The sequence below is a fragment of the Plectropomus leopardus genome, chromosome 20 (assembly GCF_026936395.1).
Source record: "Plectropomus leopardus strain MGB_pleo_1.0 chromosome 20, ASM2693639v1, whole genome shotgun sequence".
Taxonomy (NCBI): domain Eukaryota; kingdom Metazoa; phylum Chordata; class Actinopteri; order Perciformes; family Serranidae; genus Plectropomus; species Plectropomus leopardus.
In genome coordinates this window covers 4,477,164-4,493,830 of record NC_142195.1, presented here as the reverse complement: position 1 = coordinate 4,493,830, position 16,667 = coordinate 4,477,164, and the positions used below count along the sequence as shown (strand labels likewise).

General features: G+C 38.6%; 1 protein-coding gene across 1 annotated transcript in view; it reads right to left on the bottom strand.

The window, feature by feature from the left end:
• The window catches only part of jmy (junction mediating and regulatory protein, p53 cofactor), a 37,980-nt gene that overhangs the window by 17,609 nt on the left and 3,704 nt on the right, over positions 1-16,667 (bottom strand). The window contains exon 2 of the mRNA XM_088071063.1: positions 8,777-8,950. Coding sequence (XP_087927189.1) covers positions 8,777-8,950 — 174 coding nt within the window. The remainder of the gene's footprint in view (positions 1-8,776; positions 8,951-16,667) is intronic.

Below are 16,667 nucleotides of genomic sequence, written 5' to 3'. Positions count from 1 at the left end.
CAAATTCTCTGAAAATAGAAGTGACGCCTGTTCCTGTGGTGAAGTGCTGGGATTACAGCATCGTGGTGTCATGGTGGGAACTTATCTTATTTGGTTAAAATAGTGTTAGATAGTAGGCAGGTGTTTTTTTGTGGGGGATGGGTGGACATTAACACTGGCGAGCTCTACAAAGCTAGGTTAGGATGAGGCCAGCAGGTTTTTTTTAAATATTCCCTCTAATGCAAAGGCCAGCACAAACAATGGAGTATTGAGTGTTGTGCCTGAGAGCTCCATTAGTTGTCCATAAACTTCTGAAGGAATACTCCACTTTGCATATTAATTACTCACCTCATGTGATTTGATTTCAGCAAAAAGAACCTTTGATTTTCCCCACATGCCCCCATGGTGACTGAAGAATCCAGAAAAGCAGAGAAAAATCTAGATGAATTAAAGTTATAGAAGGCTGTGTTTACTACTGCAGAACTCTTTAAAACATCAGTTTACAAAACCCTCACGCACATCAAACATTATCACAAAAACGCTCTCATGCACCTGCGCTGTGTTTTAAATGTTACGGTTCGAGCAAAAATGCACTGATCATATGACTAGATAAATGAGACATGGATTATTATGCATGACTTGTGTGAACAAATGTTTTGAATTAATTTTGCTGTTGTTAAAGGCTGACCCCTAAGACTTCAATTAACCAAGAATTCCCTGTGTTTTTGGAGTCTTCGTTAAATACGGAGGCATGTGCGAAAAACGAAGTTATCTTCCCAAATTCGACAGAACACAGGGTGAGTAACTGATATACAAATGATCATTTGGTGGGTGAAGTATTCCTTTAAAACACATCAGTGAGCCACACACTCGTACTGGGTGACATGTTCCCTCATTACCATGAACACACACTGTAGTTTATTTGGATTAAATCCCACATAAGGCGTCCCACAGCTCCAAATACTCATGAAAGCACCAAATGCGGATTAATCTTCCTCTGAAAATAGTCCCCATTAAATGTACTATTTGCTCCTGTTTGAGTGATGTTTGCTTTATTTCCTAAAATCTACAGTGTCTTGCTGCTTTGGGAAGTTTCTTGTCTTTTTAAGAAAATAAACTGTGTTTTTGTGAGACATATTTTCAAGGAATTTGTTTACAAAAAGAAAAACACTCCAGCGTTATCCTTTAAGACACAGAGACAAGTGATAGCTTATCACCAAGGAAACGCTGGAAACATCTGTTTCTCCTCCACCGCTCATTTATAAAAATCGAATCTGTGCCCCTTTGCATTTACATTTACATGTACAAATATCTGGGTTGAGTCCAGTCTATCTGCTGTAAATTTGCATTATACATTAAAATACAGACATTGAATTTGGATTTGTCAGGATTTAAAATCATTCATTTGATTAATTCAGAGCTGAAAGACCTTGTTTTTTTTATTAATGAATTGATGGACAAAAAAAATGTATCTGCAGTATCTGGATTTACTGCTTTTCTTTGTTTTACATCATCATGATCTGTATATTGGACAAACAAAACATTTGAAGACTGCATCTCAGGCTTCAGAAATTTGTGACAGGCATTTTTGTACTATTTCCTGACATTTTATAGACCAAATGATCACCTGGAAAAATAATTACATTAATCATTAATGAATATTGTCCTTAAAATGAATTACTTATTATTGAATCTATATAGTTAATATCTATAAATGTGCAAGAGTCATGATATATTTAAAAGAAAATCTTAATACAAATTGACATTCAGGTGTATCATTTACTAATGTCGTGGTCATAGTGCCAAATAATTTGCATATTGTCTTATGTGATGTTTCAAAATTTGTGTAAAATTTGCTTGACAGCTGGAGGTATACCTGGCAGGTGTTTAAGGGACCGCCATGACAACAGTTGTCATGTAATAATGCAGTAGAAACAGTAACTGGAGCTCACTTTGTTACAAAAGTATCTCAGACACGTTCCAGAGAAACCTCATTTTTAATTCATGGCTGCCCTCTGACCCTCCAGGCAACAGGACACCGGCACTGCATCATTTCAGCGTGCAAATAAGGCCATCCAACAATGCACCATTCTCCAAAATACTCGACACCTTTTGTTGTAGATTCATTCAGGTGATCATTCATTCACTGCTCCACCTGCTCTTTCATTCACTGACTCTCTGAAGCTTAGATGACTGTGGAGCGCAGACAGAGTTTACATCTAACTGCTGCAATGATTATCGGATAGGTCGATCAACAAAAAAAAAAACTATTTATTTTGGTGTCAAGCAACACAAGTTTCAGCTTCTCATTTGTGAGGATTTGCAGCTTACTCGGTTTTATGTAATAAAAGGATTTCCCCAACATTCATTTATTTGTGGTGGCCTAACACTATAAAAACAGCCGCAACAAATAGAGTCCCTATTTTTGGAGCCTGAACGAACATAACATTAGGAGCACTGTTAAAATAAATATATAAAACACAGATTCAAATACATCTGCACCTAGTTTGAAAGGGGGACTTAATAAGTAAGAGATAAATAACCAAAAGAAACCACTGAAAAGTTTTAAAAGACCTCTGCTTCTGCCGCTATCTACTGTTGACCTGTTCTCCTGCCTGTCTGTGACGTCACACGGACACACAAGACAACGCACACACACACACACACACACACACACGCCAGCTGACAGAGAGGCCGACTACCTCTCCAGCTGTAAGTTTGGCAGTGGGAATAAAGCCATTTAGTGGGTTTACCCGTGTTTAAAAAACCTGCGTGCACCCACCAATTGCTGTGGAAATGAGGTAAATGATATAAAGGGACACACACATTTAAAAGGAAGAAAAAAAGTCAGCCACAGCCACACACTCACTCATTCTGCGTGAAACACTGTCATGCACATCCATATTTTCTCACTTTCTGTACATTTAAATTGGTCACAAAAAGGGATAATCACTAGTTTATTTACTACTGCTGAGAAAGAAAAAGAACTGCCTGCATTGCATGCATGAACCCACAGAAGACTGTGACACAGAACGAGGGCCGCAACCAACTCCCCCATTTATTTATTGATTTATTTATACTGTCCCTGCATTTTTACACAGAACCAAATGATGGCGCGACATTCTGCGCCAGTGTGTGACTATACATTATATTGGAGCATCCTAAGATCAAAAGAGGTATGTCAGGTGTGAAGTTTAACACACAAGCTACCGCCTCCAGTGTGACAGATAATATATGTGTCGTTGGCAGCGCTCTCTAAACAATGACAAAGGCATAACATGTCAATCACAATCAAATCTCCCGCTGTGGGTCACAGACATAAACACATTGTCAAAATGTCACACGTGTGCCGCCCATAGTCACATCTTTCCGGCGTCATGTATTACACAGAGTTCTTGACTGCGCTGTTACTACCTCTGTTACAGGCTCAGAGGTGGGACCGCTCTGTCCACCCCTTCCGTGATTGGATGTTATGAACAGAACAGCGCGGCAGTGTAATAGTTTATAAATGTATAAATGCAGCTAAAGAGACACACACATTAGCTGTTAATTAAGTGTAAAAACTGTGTAGCCTCTGACCACAGCAACCTTAACACAGCCCAGAAAAACACCACGTTGACTCCCCCTAACCTCCTGTACAGCAGTCCTTCTACGGTTTGACACCTCTAGTGAGTTAAATCTTTTCCTCAGTCTGGCTTTGAGCCTGAGCCTGTGTTGGCTTCACAGCATCCTCACACATGTCCGTGTGTTTTCACACATGCAGATGAGGTGAGGACAGCCTGTAATTCTACCAAGCAACTGATACTCTGCTGCTCTGCTCCTTTTCACCTCACCTTTGGGGCATTAAGTAGGATGCAAACTGCATGTAAATGACAGTTGCCTATGTCCGTATTGCCCACTCCCTCTCCTTCCCTTTTTCACGAAAGCGGAGGATCTCCTTGATCCCCTGTCTCATCAGTTTGAGAGAAACCAAGCACCTCTTCCAGCTTCATGAAGTCATTTGCATACAGTTTTGTTTTCAGCTGTTGGATGGCCCCAAGGGGAGCAGGTGGTGAAGCTGGAAAGTTTGCCCTTCAACAGACTTCAGATTGTCAGGAAGCTTCATGAGGCAGGTCAGAAGCATGCAGAATGGTTAGAGGGGGTTGCACAGACAAGACTTCAGGTAAAAGTGACACGATCCATGTTTCCAGGAATTTAGTAATGCACCTATATGAAGCTGGAGGACTCAAAAGACAGATGAAAGTCAAGGCATCAGAGATTAAGATGTCCTGACTATTAGCACCAAACACAGGAAACTACAGCGCCCATAATGCAGCTCAAAAGTATCTTTCATTAGATACTCTCTGCCTCCTAAATGACCACTTCTTTCAAACTCAGCACCTCTGCCTTAAGTAATGAGGGATGCATAGACAGGAAATGGCTCTCTGTGAAGGTTTTACATTCCCTACAAAGAAATTAACACCTTTCATTGCCTAACGTGGGTAGATTTTCTGTTTAGAGAGGAAATCTCAGAGGGCTGTCTGCCACACTGGTGGGTTAAACTTTGTATCAAAATAGTCATGAAAACTATGCTGAGAGTCTCTTAAAATTCTGCTATGACCTATTTGAGATAGGAGGTTTTATGTCAAATGCAGACTTTTCACTGATCGTTTTTTAAAAACCTGATTATTTATTTATTTATTTTTTGTATTTCATGAATATAAAAGATTTTTGTGTGTGTGTATGTGTCTTGATTGATGGTCACCCAAAATGAGCAATTAAAATATGGCAATCTAGGCTATGGAGAATTGAGAGGACAATTTTTAATTTTTCCTAACTCTTTTTTAGTAAAAATAACTAATTGACTATAAAGAAAATAATCTTCTGATTTGCTGATTATGAAAATAACTGTTAGTTGCTTTCAGGTGATGACATTCAATCCCACATAAAAATACGAACACCAGCAATGTGTTAGATTGTCTCTTAATACATTTTTGACTTCCCCACTGTGTTTTTGCCATTTAGTCCTAAATTAATTCATTCCTACTGGTAAATCTTCAAAAAGGGGTCACTAAATAAGCGGTTTCATTCTTTTAAAAAGCTGCTGGACACTGTTATTGTTGGCAGTGTCACTCAAAAAGAGGTAACACAGACAGGGGCAGGTCCAATTCAAGGACTTTTAAGTACGCTTTAAAGCACTAATTTTTATTTTCAAGGATTTAAATTGTTTCTCCACAACCATCAACAACATCATCCACAGTCAGACAAGCACAGCTGCTGATTTACTGCCAAATTACAGCTCATAACTTGTGCTAACGGCAAACGCTGCTCTGGTGTGAATGCTTGGCTTGGGCGATACATCCCGGTGCTGACTATTTACTAGGTTTTACCGATGTATTGCTGCTTTAAGCTCATAGGGTGTTATACCCTATAATAACTGCAAGCATGTCTGTTTTTGTTTGACTAGTTTAAAACATTTCTCTTATACTTTTCAGAAAAAAAATTATCTTTCTGTTCTCCTCTCAATTATATTCAAGAACTTTTTTAGTGATTTTCAAGGTTTAAAACATGCTACATAAATAAAATTGCCATTGCAATTTGTTGGGGACTGGCGGATTAATCTACATTTGGTATATGTTAATGGCAGTGGAACTGTGTATGTGGGATTAAGTCCAAATAAACTGCAGTGTGTGTGTGTGTGTGTGTGTGTGTGTGTGTGTGTGTGTGTGTGTGTTTGTGTGTGTTCATGGTTATGGGAAAATGTCAACCCAGTGTAACAGTGTGGCTCACTGATGTGCTTTTAATAGTTTTTGTACAACAATGGAGCTCTTTGGCACAGAGGAAGTAAGTATATAGGAATTTCATGTACCCGCAATACTTGTTAGTAGATATAATCATAGTTTGTTTTGAAATTTTCAAGGTATATGTCAACCATAATAAAAATATCAAACAACACACTGATCCTTTAAGAAAAAGTGTGACAAAAACTCTGGTGATTCAGAGAACCGTCTCAATTTAGATCTGCATCCGCCCAAGAACTCAAATACCATCACACTGTGATACACACTCATAAAACACACCCACACAGTCCCTTGTGCTGGTTAGTGACACGATGCTGGATGAGCATGCTGTGTATGGAATGTAGTTTAGAGACGGGAAAGTACTCACAACACAACAGAGAGTGTCTGAGGACAGATACAGAGACGGCATGCGTCCTGCATAATGTCAAAGGCTGCACAAGTTGCACAGTCCAGAAAAACTCAAACATACAGCCTTTAGCCTGCTGATGTTATTTCACACAGTTGGATAAGCCTGGTATTTCTGCGTCTTCTCTCCGCCACTGACTTTCTCCTCTGCTGTGTTTTTTCGGACTCACTGGATGGGACTCTTAAGTTACGTGGTATGGACACACCTGTGCACAGTGGTTTCTCTGACTTCAAAGGCTCCGTCCAAAATTAGCGCACTATATTTACTGCCAGTCATTTTATTTGAATGTCAAACTTCTGTTCTGTGTTAGTGTTTTTACTGCAATTGTATAGCCTGGCGGGCCTGGAAACACCAAACAAGACAAAAAAAAAGTATTTTTTATATATATTCATTTCAGTAATTCTCTTTCATTCATTCTGCAGCGGTATGCACCCCTGTGAGTCCAGGAATGAGGAAGGTTTCTGTGATTAATTCCTGCAGGTAAAGTGAGGATATTGTCCCTATTGGATAAAAATCGGCTCAGTAGTGAATGAATCCCTGCATGTTGACAAATTTCATGTTTGTTTTTTTGCTGAGCCAGGGAAAAAAAACATATCAGAGTTTGTTTTTTTGTCTTTGTTGTTTCCTGATAAGTTTGCTCAAATTTATTCATGTTAACCCTTTTAGTTTTATGGAAAGCGAGTACTGCGCCAGACTCTGTTGGAAAAAGTAGCCTTTTAACCAACACTCATGAGGTTGGCTTGTGTTCTCTGACTAGTTTGGCATGCACATCACACACCAGTCACAGTTTTGTTTGGCATTTCCTCCTGATTTATAAACCAGATTTAACGGTGGCGAGCTTTTTTTTTTTTGTTTGTTTTGGTTTATGTAGCTTGTGGGCTGATAAATATTTTGAAAAATGATAAATATTTCAAGAAATCTCAAGTGTTAAATCTAAGAATGTAATTTGGCGGTATGTGGAAGAATGAGTGTTTAACTGAGAGAGGAGACATTTCCCTTCCCAACCCACCACTCTGCCAGGCCACAGCAGTTAACCTTAGAGGAACACTGCATATAGAGTGCTTTAAATATTACCATAATCTTCCCAAATACTTTTTACTAACAATCCCACAAAGTGAGGCATTTTATGGACTGCAGTGGTGCAATGCTATTCTTATCAGTGGTGTCACAAAATGATGATGATTCATGTGATGAAGCATTTAAAATCGCTATATACTGCTCACTATAGAGCTCAAACAGTGAAGCACAGGGAGTGAAAGACGACAAGGTAAAATAATGCATCAAGTGAGAGGAAGGAGGCAAAGTGTCAGATATGAAAATAAAATAAACTATGATCACAAAGGGAGTGGTGACATATCGCTCTTCCACTAAAATCAGCATGTGGATAGGTTTTTTTAAAAAAAAATATAGACTACAGAGTCCTTTCCAATTGACAGATGAGCAGAGCTGTATACACGGCTCTACAGCAGACGGATATGCCTTTCTGTGCGTGTGTGTGTGTGTGTGTTTGGTTTTTTTTTTCTAGTGTCACTAATGTCACCTTTAATGTCGCTGACAGGCCACAAAAACAGGTTGGTAAACAGTAGAAAGCAGCATGGAGGCCAGTGAAAATGTTGCATCGGTTACTTCTTTGTTATATCTCTTACTTTTTCTGTCTCCTTTTAAACACAGTTCAGACTAATTTGGAAACACAACACTCTGGTGTGACTGAAGGAGCTTCACTGTGGGGGCTGGAGAGGTATGTAGGCGCTCGTTAGATAGAGGGAAGTATCCCTTTAATCAATTTATAGTCTGGCTTTGTTGCTGTACTGATAAATATGGAATCTCATGTTTATAGTTAGAAAGAAAAAAAATTATCAGTTTTCCTGTTGAATTTCAACATATCCCAACTCGTTTATTCAGAAATGACCTAAATGTTGAACAAGCGCACTTTGAGTGTGAAGGACTCTGACCTATTGACCCAACAGGCATGTGTTAAGACTGATTCCAGCTGTTTGAGAAAGGACAGATTAGTCTGTGGATTTACTTCCCTTTTCAAGCCTCTAATGAAGAAAAACAACAAAGATGGAGTGGAGAAAGAGAGTGGAAAACAGAAGAGTGTGCTGAGGCTGCAGAATTACTGAGTGGTTTAGTGGCTGCTGTAATAATACTTATGCTGGTTGTTAAGCCGCTCTGGGTGGAGGGGGGAAAAAGCCTCTCTGGCTGATCCTCTGCCCTCCACAGCCCCCAAGCTACAGGCTAGCTACTACACCATCATCATCGCCGCCACATGTATCCTCAGCAACTAATGTCATTACAGTGGGCTTAGGAGCTCAGTCGAGGACATCATCAGGCCTCGTCTCTCAGCACTATCCATGGCTTTTAAAACTGCATGAATAGCATTGTAACTGATGGTGTACGCTGTAGGAGAGAGGTGCAGTCAAAGTGTGTTCCAGGACAGTTAGCCGGCTACTGTGAGGTCTAAACCGACTTAAATCAAGCCCTAAAACAGATGGTATTTGGATCGGTGTGTGTGTGTGTGTGTGTGTGTGTGTGTGTGTGTGTGTGTGTGTGTGTGTGTGTGTGTGTGTGTGTGTGTGTGTGTGTGTGTGTGTGTGCTCGTGTGTTTTACCTTAATCTGCTGTCTGCGCAGCATTGCCAGTTCCCTCATGTCCCTGAAAGGCTGAAGCAGGTAGTGGTAGAGCTGAGTCGTCGCCTCCAGCAGCTCTCCGTACGCCTCGTCCTCCTCGGGGTACACCTGCAGCAGCTCCACCATGCTGTCCATAGCTTTGTGTTTGTCCAACACCTGGGACAAAAAAAAACATGCAGAGAAAAGATGTAGCTGGAAATTGAAGCTGACAGAGATTTACAGGACGCAACATATATGGTTCCATAGTTTAAGGACAAGGATGGTCTTATTTTAGTCAATAAACCAATGATGTATTAATCCGTCTCCTTAGGGCACTGTAACATAAGCAAACTTAACACTGGCAAATTATTGCCTCTGGCTCACTTCCATTCAATGTGAGCAACAGGGCAAATAAAACATGTCCAAACAGTGGCAAAGCAGATTCACTGCTCCTTGTCTAGAGTTCAAATTTGGTGAACTTTGACTGGAGATTTTGCAGCCTCAACAAAGTCCTAATAAGTATGTGAGGAGGAGACACACACCAGCTGATATTGTAGTGCAGTCCGTCTGGAGCGATATGCTGGCTACAGTCCAGGAAGATTGACTTTTCACCCTTGACAGTAGGCAGGTTTCTATTACAGATTTGCACAAAACTCGCGATGTTATGCAACTTCTCCTCTTGCAATAACATTCCAAGAAGCATGGATGGATGTTCAAAACATTAGCAGCTTTATTTCTATTGCTGCCACCACACTAGCCGTCATTATTTGGGATGAGGGATAAATTGTGGATTCAAAACTTCCAACTTTCGAAGAGTTATGCGATGCAATAACACCTTTCGTAGTGCCAGCTGCATCATGCCCAAGGGAGTCAGCTTCTACCGACAAACGCACAGCCATAGCATCATGTGACATGCAATTTATTGTGTGTCTTTTCATGCAGTTTACTGTTGACAATAACAAAAATATATAAATCAGTATTTAAATCACCTCAACCGTCAACTGAGACGGAAATTTAGGCACAAAATGCCACTTTATGCACAAGACCTGAAAATACTGTCAGGTGTACAAAAGAGCCTGTTTCATAAGGGTAGTTCTAAGTAAGATCATGGGTGTGATGCTAGCTTTGCTCATTTCAATGGAAAACTGGATTTTAGCGTGTAATGAGTCAAATTCTGACTAATTCATGATTACAATGAGTCCTAAACAAAAGCTCTTTGAAAGCTCTAGGGAAAAAAAAACCTAATCTATAAAAGTGAGAGTAAAGAGTGAGAGAGTTTTTGTGTGCATGTGTGTGGTCAGTAATGATACCATAAAATATATTGTTTAAGTGCAGTACAATGAGAATAAATTGGCCTGCACTGTTGCTGATTTGTACCATATGCCCTGCTGTCCACAGACTGCTCATTGTTCCACAGATAAACGCTTTCAAAACAGCTATTGTACACACAAATACAATTCATGTCGCAGCTCTCAGAAACCAGTGGCTCTAATTCATACGGCACAATACTGCTCCTTCACTTCTGCGTCAGATAATATTGAAATGTGCCACCACCCAATCTTCGTCCAAAGCGGTGGATAAAGTGCTCCTCTCTCTGCAAGGAGCTATAGATATGAATGGAGACTCTTATATTAACTCCAGGCTGCTTTTCCAAAGCCCTCCACGTTGGGGATAGACACTGCACGATTCAGCTCTAACACTGCTCCTACTGTTTACCTTGGGCCTGTGTCTCCGTGGTAACCACTGGCCGGCCGTACACCGACTCCCTGCCCCTGCAGTCGCTCCGAGCCAGCACAACCCCTGGGCTAAATGAGACCAGTCCTGTCTGGGTAAAAGATACGCAAAGCTACGAAGTGCTGTGTTTTATGTGCTATTTCAACTTTTAAATCTTTTACCGACACAAATACTCGAATAACTGGGTTGTTGGTGATTTTCTTTTACTGCCTCATTTGATGACAGACCTGTTTTTTTTACAATGCAGCATTCTCATTTCCTGCTTTAGTTGCATTTACATAGTCAAATCTATTTTTTCAATGATGAAAGGCAAGTAGCAGGAGGGCCTGTGACTGTTTGGCTTGTGAGCTGATGAGTCTGCAGTTCAAAAAGGCAGCAGGATTACCTTTCTTAATTAGAGCCGAAACAATTAGTTGACTAATTAGTTAGACGACTGACAGAAATAGCAATGTTCTTCTATTTTTGTAGTCAAAGTCATTTTTCAAACAAAAAATACCAAACATTCCCCAATCAAAGATTCCAAATTATGAGGATTTGCTTTCGATTTTCTTTGCAAGTTTCTCTATCTTTGGATTTTAGGTTGTTGCTCAGACAAAAAAAAAGGAAATTCAAGAACTTCCTTTGGGCTTCAGGAATTTGCAGTGGGGAATCTTCATTATTTTCTGATATTTTAAACAAAAGATTAATGAAAAATGATTAATGACGTTTCTATCAAATGTGGAATAAATGGATCAAATTTATAACCCCACAACAAGCACACTTAATATGAGCCCACTACTGTTTCAACATCCCCTTCTCTTTTCGATAGGACCACACATGTACATGTTAAAGTAAGTGAGCATATGTGGATATAGAAGTATTATATGTTTTTTTAACAAAAACAATGAGGAAAAAATAAATAAAAGAAGAGGAAAGAAATTAAATGCAATTATCTTGGAAATGTTACTATATCTGCATTACACAGGCATTATTATTGTAAGTATTGGAGGCTGTCGTTATAAAAGTCACAAATAAAAAGAAGATTACAGAAAAAAAATGCCTGCTAGATGCAGCCCTGGTTTTAAAGGGAAAGCTCACCCCAAAAATCAAAAAATATTTTTTTCCTCTTACTTTTAGTGCTATTTAATAGTCTAGATCATTTTAGTGTGAGTTGCAGAGTGTTGGAGATATCGGCTGTAGAGACATCTGCCTTCTTTCCAGTATAATGGAACTAGATGGCACTTGGCTTGTGGAGCTCAAAGCGACAAAAAAAATACATTTAAAAAAACTCAACAACATTGTCTCTTTCCAGAAATCATGACCTGGTTACTCGAGATAATCCACAGACCTTGTTGTGAGGAGTTTCATGTAGGAACTATTTTCTTTACTGAACAGGGACTACCCTGCATTTATTCATGCACAAGAGGTTTGTTCTCGTGACAGCACACAATGCAAACATTAATGGTAACCTCCTTGGCTGAACTGTAAAATTAGCCACCTCAGTGTAGCTAACTGTTGATTATTGGAGACTAACTGCACAACATGTGACTAAAATACCCAAGTTAAGCTAAATATTATGTTTTCTTGGATAATTTTTGCAACTCTCTGGTGACTTAATGGCAATAGCTTTTATAAGCATTTAATACAGTTAAAAGCTGCAAATGTAGTCTCGTGCCTGATTTTAAATTTAAATATTCACACACATTTTTATTCCTCTTAGTGTTGATGAATCGCCAATATTGCTGTATGGTTTTCCAAACCAAACAACAAAAATAGAAGTGGTTGAGCTTAAGGGTAAATGTAATGTTGTAGCTGTAGTAACTTTAATACATTAGCTGAAACTGTCACACTATATTCATACAGCAGTACATGAGACAGATAATCTGTGGGGAAAAAAATCTGTTCTTCTGCCATGTTGAATTGCTTCTAATTGCATCACCACTCGTGAAACAACCAATCAGAGCAGAGGAGTCTCTAACGCTGCTGTCATTCACTGCTTGTGAACTGCAGTCAAACTGTCAAACTGGACAGCGCAGATCAAATATGAATCAAGACTTTGTTACTGCGCTGTCTATTTCTTAACTCAAGAGTTTTCAGAAACATATTTTAGTGTACTGTTCAGCTGTAAAATGAGAAAGTTGGTCCGGCCAGTGTGCGGTGCTTGGAGTGTTACTCGACTGTTTCCAAATTAACAGCAGGGTCACAAACTCTCTCAATTTAGAGCTAAACAATAAACTAAGGCAAGTTTCTGAAAACATTTGAGGTCAAAAATAGACAGTGCAGTAACAGAATCTTGACTCACAGTTGATCAGCGCTGCCTTGTTTGACTGCAGTTCTTGTGCGTTGACTGACATGATTGACAGCTGTGTTTGACATTTCTAAGCCCTGATTGGTTGTCTTTGTTCAGCAACAGTAGATTCTTGCAAATGCCATTAGACAACAAGGAGGAGGAAGATTTTTTTTCCACAGACTGTCTGTGGATACAGTGACAGTTTCAGCAAACATAACACAAAGTAATTTTCATAAAAGCTACCAACTGTAGCTATGATACTTATTTCTTACTTTTCCAACGCATTTGAAAGATGTGTTTACATGATCCTGTGCTAAATTTAGCTCTGAAGTCGACAGAAAGCCCTCCAGAATGCAACGAGTGCATAATTACAGGAGTGATGAGCTATAGCATAGCTGCTCCAGCCCTATCATCAGGACTAACTCTTCCAGTTTGTTGGTGCTAAATCTGCTCCGTCTAGCTGGAGCACTTTCCTCTCTGCCTTTTAATTGAAGCATCTCACAGGAGGAACACAGCTCACTGTGATCTGAGCTCAGACTGAATGAACACAGAGGAGACCCGATATGCTATGCAAGTCTTAAGGGGAATACCAGTTATCCTTCCCAGAAATAGTACTCAATGGCAAGGTTCTTTGCAAAGCTGCCACCACCTGTGAATCAGCTGAACTTGGATCTACAGCTAGAAATAATCTGAGCAATGTAGGTTCAGGTTTTTGCATGTTTATTTTCTCAATTATTGTATTTAGAGATGAATAAGAGGATCAATGGTACCTGTAGCCAGCAGAGGCATATAATATTACTGCTTTCAGCTCAAAGATAAAGCAGACACATTATTTGCAGTGCAAATAAATGCTCTAGTGTGTGACATTAATTGAAACACTACCTGCACTGTGCAATGTAAACAAAGTAAGCTTAAACGGCTTACACAAAGCCACAGTATGGAAGAATAACCCCAATGTGGCACTAGTGGCTAATGTGCATACTCATCATGACAAAACACAAAAAAGTCACATTAACATACAAAACATACAGTAGTTAACTGCCTATTTCCCTATTTGAGACTGAGATAATTGTATGTAAAGTGCAGAAATATGGATGTGGATTACAGTGTTTCCCACACAATAAGAGTGTGGCTGGCAATGAGGGGCAACAGAAAACTTTCAGGGTTTTTTCATTTCTTTTAAGTCCATGTGTGCCCTTGTATCATTCTGTGTCCCCTCTCTTAAGTCAGAGGTTTTCTTGGTTCCATGACTGCAGCACAGTCAGAGATCTCCATAAGTTTTTTCCACTTCCACTGCTCCTGACATTCTTCTGCTCCTTCTGTGCCCAGAGTATACTGGTGCAATGAATCAGAATATATATACCAAAAGCGCTCCTAATGAACAGTCCAGTTTAAAATAGAAAATGTATTTATCAAGACAGATGTTTTAAAATTTATGTGTGGGAAACCCTGGATTATTACCGTTTTGACAGAAAACTCAAATCAGCAACAATTTTGATAATCCGCCTTTTAAAGAAAATATGTCCAAAATTCTGTGGTTCCAGCTCTCAAATATAAATATGTACTGGTTTTCGTTGCTTTTATGGCAGCAAACTGAATATCATTAAGTTTAGAACGCACAACAAGACGTTTACTTATGGTAACTAAAAGGACCAGGAACTTTTTGCAATTTTCTTTTACACGCTAAACTATTAAATCAAAAAAATAAACAGTAGAGTAATTGATAACTAAAATGAAATCAAATAAATGTGCTAAGTCTGCATTATACCCGTACATTTCTATGTCCAACAAACACTGTAATGTAAACACAAAGCCTGCTTTAATCACATGGTTAAAACTTCATCTAACCCTCAATACAAATTGAGTTAATGTTTCATCAGCTGTCAAGCGCTTTCATCACACATGAACAACTACAAAGCAAATCCATTAAAATGTAACTATTAGCTTGCAACATGTCAGGTTTACTGTAGGTGAGCCTATTCCTGTTTAAGAACAGGCCAGATAAGGAAAAAACCTGAAAACTCTGGTCAGTGATTGACAGATCCATGCCCTACATCTAAGGAGTGTTTTGCACCAGTCTGTCTTTTTGCAGATTTGGCCCAGTTATCATCACAAACAGGCCTGAGACTGGGCCTGCATCTTGTAATAAAAGTATTAACAATGATTCTCTAGCTGCTCCATAAATCCAAATAAAACCAGGGTCCAAAAAACACCAGCAGAAGGAGTATTAGGCTGAGCAATGGTGCTGTAACTAACAATCAATTAATGTGCTGATTGCTGTCCCAATCACTCAATTTATCTATAAAAATCCTAGTAAATATCTGAAAAATGTCTATTTTAACTCCCCACAGCCCACCATAATGTATTCAGACAGTATTTTCTATTCAATTAATAGGCCAAAACTCAAATATATTCAGTAGACTCTCAAGTATGTAGAGAAGCATCAAATCTTCACATTAGAGAGGCTGGAACCAGAAAAATTTGCAGAGTTTTGGTTGAAAAATTAGTAAAAAATATTATACATTATACATATAGTTGCAATAGCTCTGCAGTACATTAGAAAGTTAACTGTCATACTACTGTAGATTAAAAAAAAGAAGACAAAACTCTCCTTTAACAGACATGTTTAAGGACATGTGTCCTCTTTTTCTTTCTGTGTCAACATGTCTTGACTGCAGCCTTTTAGGGGCAGGTCAGCGCTTTGCTTTTTATAGTGCCTACAGTCAAAGTTTATTAAGAATGGACTTAGTGGCCAGGAAAATATAAACACGTGCTATCTAATAAAGCTGTCTGTGCATAAATACAACCTCTGCGGTTGTTGACTCCATCTCAGAGTGATGATCTGTTAGGCTGTTGCTCTGGATTAAATTATATCATGGCATGTTTCTCATTTGGGGTTCTTCCATATATGTAAATGGGTTGGACAAAATACCAAAAACAATTCACAAGATACATAGATACTTTTGTCTCCGTTGTTGGCTGAAACTAAATGATTTAAAAAAAAAAATACTATTGATTCATATGCTGATTGTTTTCTAGATTAAATTGACTTCAGAGCCCAAAAGGTGTCAGAAAATAGTGAAAATTGTCCATTGCCGATCCAAGAGCCCACACTGATGTCATCAAGTTGCTTGTTTTGTTCCGAGCAAAAATCCAAAACTAAAAGATATTCAATCATGATGACATTAAACAGAAAAGAACAGCGTATCTTCACATTGGAGAGTCTTACGCCACATAATGTTGCTTGAAAATAACTTTGATGTTAATTACACCGTCAAAATAGTTGCTGATTATTTTTTTTGACTGTCAATCTACTAATCATTTCATAATCTCATTAACCATCCTTTCATACCTTACCCTTTGAAACCTGGACTGATATCAGTGTTCTTGTGTACACCTTTTACAAGTACTTAAACCTTTAAAACTTGAGTAAATTTGTTTGATTTCTTTTTTAAAAAAAACATGAGGGAAAAGGAAATGAGCAACTTGGCATGAAATGCCTCACAAATTGCACAAAGAAAAAATATGAAGTGACAAAGAAATGACCTGGATATTATCTTAAAAAGAGAGAGAGAGTCAGTCAATACAAAATAAAATATCAAATATAGGAGGGAACATAAATAATTTATATTTATCAATATATGATAAAATTAGGTGAGAGAAAATTTCAGCTCATTTTCTTATCTCTTCTTATTATTTTATTGCTTATTTTGGGCTCATTTCTTGTTAAGTTGCTCTTTAAAAAAAAAAAAAAAAAAGAAATCAAGCCAATTTGTTCAGGTTTCAAAGGGTTAAAAATAGGAAAGTACCAATACTTTGTCTTTAGCCTGTCTATTAGTACCAGTATCACTGTACTGGTTTTGGTACTGGTATAGTATTTTTTAAAAAATG